The sequence below is a fragment of the Entelurus aequoreus genome, linkage group LG05, assembly GCF_033978785.1.
Source record: "Entelurus aequoreus isolate RoL-2023_Sb linkage group LG05, RoL_Eaeq_v1.1, whole genome shotgun sequence".
In the NCBI taxonomy this organism is placed as follows: Eukaryota; Metazoa; Chordata; class Actinopteri; order Syngnathiformes; family Syngnathidae; genus Entelurus; species Entelurus aequoreus.
The window spans coordinates 63,148,078-63,155,583 of NC_084735.1; the positions used below are offsets into that span (position 1 = coordinate 63,148,078).

Here is a 7,506-nt window from a genome sequence, read left to right on the forward strand (position 1 = left end):
ACATGCAAACTTCACACAGAAATGGGATGCACTAATCCTTGTTCCACCGTGCGGCTTCTGACAAATTTATTTTTTATATTTTTGGTTCAATATGGCTCTTTAAACATTTTGGATTGCCGACCTCTAGACCAGATCAAACCTATCAGATCAACAACGTTATTACTCACCGTTTTAGATTAAATTCTCTCTCCATAGCAACTGACCTCTAAAGTGGACATTACTGCTCTCCTGTGGACACTTGCAGTAACACCATGTCGTGACTGTGCTACACATTGTAAACAGAAAAACACCGGAAGCAGCAGAATAATGTCAACACCAACTTTTATTTAATACAATTGGGGCAGGGGGGCGCTCTACTGAGGCGGCTGCTGCTGATCAGGCATGCTCCTGATGATGTCAGAATCGCCTGCAGACCAAAGAAAAAGTCAGCAAACTGCCACAAAGGCAAAACCTAGACTTTTATTCTAAAATACAAGGACATAAATGCACAGCTTCGACTCACCGGGGTCAATGATGGCCAGTGTGCACACCCTGTAGTATTTGCCGCAGGCTGTACCAAGCTCAATGTTGTTTCCGCTGTAATGGTGGACACCAGTTTTGGCCAGCATGGCATAGTACTCAATCTCAGATTTCCTGCACATGGGAGGAAAAATAGTGTTATTGCAGTAAGGAATGCATTAAAATGGAGACACTGAAACTAATTCAAAATTGACACATTTGTTTGTTATAGAGTTCTTGCTGAAAAAATGTGCATTTGAAAACAAAAATATGCAATGTGCCAGCAATTTGAGGGCTCTTTAGGTTTGATCCCCACCATCCTAGTCACCGCTGTCGTGTCCTTGGGCAAGACCCTTTACCCACCTGCTCCCAGTGCCCCCCTCACTGGTTTAGATTTAGCTTTAAAAAATAAAAATAATGGGTTTCACTATGTAAAGCGCTTTGCGTTTCTTGAGGAAAGCGTTATATAAAAATAATTCACTTCATTTTACAATACATCAGATAAACATGGCCTACGTCAGGGGTGTCGAATTCGCAAACAGGTTTTATCCGATCCACGATATGAGTTTGCCAAGTATAAAAATTAGCTTAATTTTTTTTAATGAAAGAAATGTTGTTCTAAATGTCTGGATGTCGAAATAGCAAATCAGTTAAGCAAGCAAACGGTTGATATTGGGGCCAAGCAAGAGGTACACAGTAAAGTTTGGCTGCGGCTCCTTCCCCTCAATCCAAATGAAATGTGAAAACTGCTGTTTTACATCTTCTGCTTCAAACGCATTGATATTTGGCACCCTCATTGCCCCAAAAGGTCTGTCAAAAATGAGAAAAGCGAACAGTCTAAGTAACTCAACCTTCTTGAATAGTTTCTACCTCTGTTTGTTATAGTTTGTTGACTTAGTACAGTAATAATACGTGGAAATGACAAATGAGGTATTTCATACCTAGAAGAGTTTTATCCATTTTGTTCAATCCCAGATGGGCTGTAACTTAGTTTGATGGCTTTGACAGGGATTTCCCCCTTAATGTAATTGATTGTGGTGGTGTGCCACGGCAAATAAACCACATATATATCCATATATGGAGGTATTTTGTTTTTATGTAAAACCCCTCATTTTTAAGGTGTGGCGGCTAGCCACACCTTAAAAATGAGGGGTTTTACATAAAAACAAAATTAATATGATATTGTAGCTTCCAAAACAAGACAAGTTTGACTTGTTTTAGCTTTGCCAACAACGGGCACAATTCCAACAAGTATTTCCTCCGTGCACACACGTCTTCGTGTTTCACTCATTAACACACAATACTTCCCCATTCTCCGCCAACACGATGTGTTCACAGACCATGGGGGAAAAAAATCAGAATACAAACATACACATTAACACCAGTGGTTAGTTACAGTATGAATGGATATATATGTGGTTTATTATCTGTGCACTATTGACTAGTGATGCACCAAAAATCTGGCCGTCGAAAAAAGACCTCTGATCACCGGAATGGCGCTGTCAAAACCGGATGTTATAATGACGTAAGCCATACACACAGGGTTGTTTGGATCGGAGGCATCATGACCGCAATGTGGACGTACTCTAATGTATCCAAGATATACCTGTGGACAGCGATCTTCAAAATTTTAAATGACAGTGGTGGCTTTTGAGGAGAGGAAGGCTCCCAGCTGCGCGAAGTAAGTATGACGTCAGGCTCTCTGCAGCCCGCTAATTTCCGCAGACATGGAGCGCTACCAGTAAAAAGTCTCTAAGCGCGAGTACAGTCTACAATAACACCAGAAATAGATAGATTTGTTTTTAATTTTAAAAAAGACTGACTAAAAGATTTGGAGAAAGCTCTCGGGAAAAAAAAATATTCTCAAAGTACATTATACAACAATTACAAACAGAGCAAAATAATACAAATATATGTTAATAATATGCATCATGGCAAATAATACAAGGACATCATATTGCAATTGCTATTACAAGTATCTTGGCAATCTAGATGTTTATACATACACTGAGACGAGGTCCAAGTTCATTGCGGTCCTTGTTTTTGAAACAGCGTCAAATTTTTCTCCAAATTTTCAACTAATTTCATGTGTTTTGTCAAGAGGATTATTTGAATATGAAGTTGTCTTTGATCTTGATCTTGGCGTGGCGAAGTTGATAGAGTGGCTGTGCCAGCAATCGGAGTGTTGCTGGTTACTGGGGTTCAATTCCCACCTTCTACCTTCCTAGTCACGTCCGTGGTGTCCTTGGGCAAGACACTTCACCCTTTGCCTCTGATGGCTGCTGGTTAGCGCCTTGCATGGCAGCTCCCGCCATCAGTGTGTGAATGTGTGTGTGAATGGGTAAATGTGGAAATACTGTCAAAGCGCTTTGAGTACCTTGAAGGTAGAAAAGCGCTATACAAGTATAACCCATTTATCATTATTATTTATCTTAGGTATCATGCCATGATTTGGGCCACTTGGGAATTGCCTTCCCTCCATGTGGCCCCTGAGCTGAAATTAGTTTGACAACCCTGGCCTATTTAATTAGGTATATGCTACATCCTTTTGATTTGAACCCACTAATAGAGGCAAACAGCCAAGTTATGACCCCTTTGTTATCTGATGCATGTTTTGCAATAGAACAAATGCTAATAAAGTCTTTATCAGTGATTCTCAAACTGTGGTATGCGGGCTCCATCCAGTAGTACGCCAAAGAATCCATCCATCCATTTTCTACCGCTTGTCCCTTTTGGGGTCGCGGGGGTGCTGTAGCCTATGTCAGCAGCATTCGGGCGAAAGGCGGCGTAAACCCTGGACAAGTCGCCACCTCATCGCAGGGCCAACATAGATAGACAGACAATGTTCACACTCCCATTCACACACTAGGGCCAATTTAGTGTTTCCAATCAACCTACCCCCAAGTGCATGGTGGGAGGAAGCCGGAGTACCCGGAGGGAACCCACGCAGTCACGGGGAGAACATAAAAACTCAAAAGAATCAGTTGATTAATTCAATGTTTTATTTTCCTACAATTACCATTACTCTCTGTAATCTTACAGTGGCCAAAAATATTAAATATACTAGTAAAATAAAGCCTCTGCCTTGTTTTTTAATGAGTACTTGGGCCTACTTTGCTACTGCATTTTAATGTTGGTACTTGGAGAACCAAGGTTTTTCTGAGGTGGTACTTGGTAAAAAAAAAAAAAAGGTTGAGAACCACTGCTCCATATACAAGGACTTGGGACAATAACATGCATAATTGTGCAGACTAAAGTCACTTGTAAGACTGAAAGGTGTGCCAACAATAACAATGAGCGTTTAATACCTGAGAGCAGGACAGTTGTTTGCCAGGATGACCAGCTTGGCCTTTCCCTGTCGGATCATCTTCTGGGACTGCTTATAGCCCAGCACGTACTTGCCACTTTTCATCACCAGCTGGAGCCGGGAGTTAATGGACTCCATCGACTTTTTCTGGAAGAAAAACGCGTGTAAATAACGACAAGGTGGTACAATGTGTGTAGAGTGGACTGTTACCAAGAAAAGTGTCAATAGAGTTGCGCAGATTTAACTGATATTGGCGTTAGCTGTCATGTTAGCATTAGCTGCCACAGGCATAACTAGACACGTTGGGTGACTCTAAACCGTAACTCCTAGTTGAACGTATATGGATGAACAGCCACATGTCGCGTTAAAACCACATAGTTTGGATGAACAGGACATTTTGGTGTAAGTTGTTTTGCTAGCAGGCCTGAAAATCAACTTTAGCCTCCACGTGAAGCACCAGCGCGTGCTCTGCACCGAGAGAGCTTCCACTCACCGTCTTCTTTGCGGCCACCATTTTGAGCGATTTAAGTCCAAGTCCGGCCAACCTACGGTCGGAAACAACACAGGTGAACGTGTCGTTATGTTTGGGGTGTAAAAACAAATTGAAAACAGACAGATGTGGGTGTCTTTAATTGAGAAAACTCGGAGAGGATCTTACGGTGAGTTAGCTCCAATATGGCCTCGGAGAGAAAGGAAGCTCCAGCATGCTTTGCGGTACTATCTGCTTCTTCTTCTTCTTCTTCTTCTTGTGATTTTATGGCGGTTGGCAAGCAACCTTGTGGTGAGAATTACCGCCACCTACTGTAATGGAGTGTGGATCGAGGTGGATTCCTACTCTAAATTATTTTATTTAACCCAGTGTTTTTAAAAAATGTGTGTATTGCTTTATAACCTGTGTGTTCTGAGTGCAATCCTAATATATCTTCCACTGTTAACCTAATATTCTCTTTCGCTAACTTATTTCCCAGTATTTCCCTTTCTCTATTATATTTTCTACAATGTATTAAAACATGTCTTACATGTTCTATCTGTTGGCAAGAATCACACAGTCCTGTAGCATGTTTCCCCATCAATTTCAATGAACTATTTAGATATGTATGTCCTAATCTCATTCTAGTAATAATGTCTTCTTCCTTCCTATTTCTATTGCCTCCTCTCATTACACCTACTCTCCTCTGGACTTTGTAATACTCTCTACCTTTTGTTTCCTTATTCCAATTATCCTGCCACTTTTTATTGTGTTTTATCTTAATGATGTTCTTCACTTCTTCTTTACTGTGCTTAATCTCCATGTTTACTTCTGTTTTAGTGGTTGCTTGTTTCGCGTACTTATCAGCTAATTCGTTCCCCTCAACTCCTACATGAGCAGGAACCCAAAAAAATGTTACCACACCTCCCGCTTTATTTATTCTGTAGACTGCCTGAACTATTTCATAAACTAAATCTTGTCTTGTTTCTGACGCTATGTTTTTTATGCTAGTCAATGCACTGCTGGAGTCCGAGCACACGACTGCTTTTCTTGCTTTATTTTCTTCTATCCAATTAATTGCCATATAAATTGCTACCAATTCTGCCGTAAAAACAGATAATTTATCACTAATTATTTTATTTAATACTATGTTTCCTTGTGGAATAACAGCTGCTACTCCTACCTTATTATTTATAGTTTTTGATGCATCTGTGTACACCATGATGTTGTCTAAAAACGTTTCCTCAATCCATTGTTCTATCTGGTAACTATTTAAATTTCTAAATTTCAAATGTTTACATTTGGGTTTTCATACATCCACGGTGGTATTGCGGGGATTGGTACTGTAGGGCTAACTTTAATATTATCAATTTGAACTTTATTACATCTGTCTCCTATTATCCACCCAAAACTATTCATTTTTTTCTTCTCTTTTTCTTGGCAGTTTAATAGTACTTGATGGGTTGGATGTCCTTGCTTGGACCCTTTCAACTTTGCCCAATAAACTACTGACAGTTGATCTCTCCTCATATCTAAAGGTTTTTCATTCATCTCTACTTGTAATGCTGCAACTGGGGTTGATTTAGTAGCTCCACAACATAATCTTAAAGCCTGTGATTGGATCCTGTCTATTTTCCCAAGTAATGTTTTTGCAGCAGATTGATAAATAATGCATCCATAATCAATAACAGATCGTATTAAACTGATGTATATTGCTTTCAATGTCTGCCTATCAGCCCCCCAGTCTTTACCCCTCAAAGCCCTCATTACATTTAACACCTTTTTAGTTTTCTCCACTATTTTGCTGATGTGGGTTGACCAGTTAATATTTTTATCAAACCATATACCCAAATATTTAAATACTTGTACCTCTTCTATATTTTCTCCATAGAGTTTAATTTGGATCTTGTTTTGTACTTTCCTCTTTGTAAAATTTATGACTTTTGTCTTTCCAACAGAGAATCTTAAACCCTACGCCGTTCCTCATTCTTGAACTTTATTTACCGCTTTTTGAATCTTCTTTTCTATATGATTAGTATTTGTACCTCTCTTCCACATCACTCCATCGTCAGCAAACAGTGCCACATCCACTAATCCTTCCACTTCACTAAAAACTTCATTTATGGATGGCGGCACGACCGCGTCCTGCGAGGGCTAGCTGAAATCCTGGAGGCACGCAGAGTGGAAGCAAATGGGGCCAGTCCGGGAACAGCTCAGCGGTTGATTAAGTTTGTCAAGCAAGGTGGCCAGCCTCAGAGCAGCAGCAAGAGCATCCAGTCTCTCCTGTCAGCTGGCGGAGAATGGAACATGAGGGCTGATCTAGATCGTCAGTTGAAGTTCCCTCAAGAGATCACAACAAGCTCGTTACGCCCAGACATTGTCCTGTGGTCCACCTCTACTAAAACTGTCATCATTGTAGAATTAACGGTACCATGGGAAGAGGGAATGGAGGCTGCCTTTGAAAGAAAGAGGGACAAGTACTCAGAGCTGGCAAGTGAGTGTGCACAAGCAGGATGGAGGCCCTTCACCTATCCAGTAGAAGTTGGCTGTCGAGGCTACACTGGAGCGTCCACTCAGCGACTCCTAAAGTCCCTCGGGATCAAAGGCTCCATTCTAAAGAAGGCCCTCAAAGCCCTGGCAGAGGAGGCAGAACAGGGGAGCTTCTGGTTGTGGCTCAGAAGAAACGACAAGGCGTGGGGAAAGCAAGGCATGTAGACCAGGGGCAGTAGGGAGGCTTCCCTGCTGCCATGTTATGGTATGCGGTCAGGCCCACGCTTGACTCAGGGAGATGGACGTCCCTGCCATGCATAGTCCCTTGGGACTCATTCCATATACACAACAGCAATAACACCGGGGTTAGAATGTGGGTACATTATGGATCCTCCAGCTGGCTGCAGGGGTGGCAGGGAGACGTCCCTGTCGCTGCTCCACCACCCAGAGATGTTCCGGGATTAAAGGAGCGAAACATCCGTGAAGGGTGGCTCCCGGCTGACGACCCCGCAGCCAGCACCACATGGCACTGTCGGAGGTGCGTCAGGCAGTAATGCCCTGCAAGTGTTAACTTGTGCTTACATCATTATTGAAAATAATACTGGACTTATTATACTCCCTTGTGGGGTCCCATTTTCCACTTCATATACTCTGCTGTATTCATTCTCTATTTTTACTAATATTTTTGTACTTGTTAAGAAGTCTTTTATCCATCTACACATTTTCCCTCTAATCCCAATTA

The 7,506-nt window shown here is 41.6% G+C and overlaps 1 protein-coding gene across 1 annotated transcript; it reads right to left on the reverse strand.

Moving 5' to 3' along the window:
• Positions 1-304: 304 nt before the first annotated feature.
• LOC133649800 (large ribosomal subunit protein eL30) lies at positions 305-4,568 on the reverse strand. The gene is made up of 5 exons (XM_062046468.1): positions 4,464-4,568; positions 4,299-4,350; positions 3,807-3,952; positions 503-633; positions 305-406 (listed from the first exon to the last, which is right to left on the reverse strand). The coding sequence occupies exons 2-5, from the start codon at positions 4,317-4,319 to the stop codon at positions 354-356; spliced, it is 351 nt and encodes a 116-aa protein (XP_061902452.1). The 5' UTR covers positions 4,320-4,350; positions 4,464-4,568; the 3' UTR covers positions 305-353.
• Between the last annotated feature and the right edge of the window lie 2,938 nt (positions 4,569-7,506).

Excerpts from the sequence above, each read along its gene's own strand:
- LOC133649800 (XM_062046468.1), bottom strand. The coding sequence starts at position 4,319 with ATGGTGGCCGCAAAGAAGACG. Across the intron at positions 3,953-4,298 it reads TGGTGGCCGCAAAGAAGACG|AAAAAGTCGATGGAGTCCAT; the intron begins GTGAGTGGAAGC and ends TTTTTCTTCCAG. Across the intron at positions 634-3,806 it reads AACAACTGTCCTGCTCTCAG|GAAATCTGAGATTGAGTACT; the intron begins GTATTAAACGCT and ends TCCCATGTGCAG.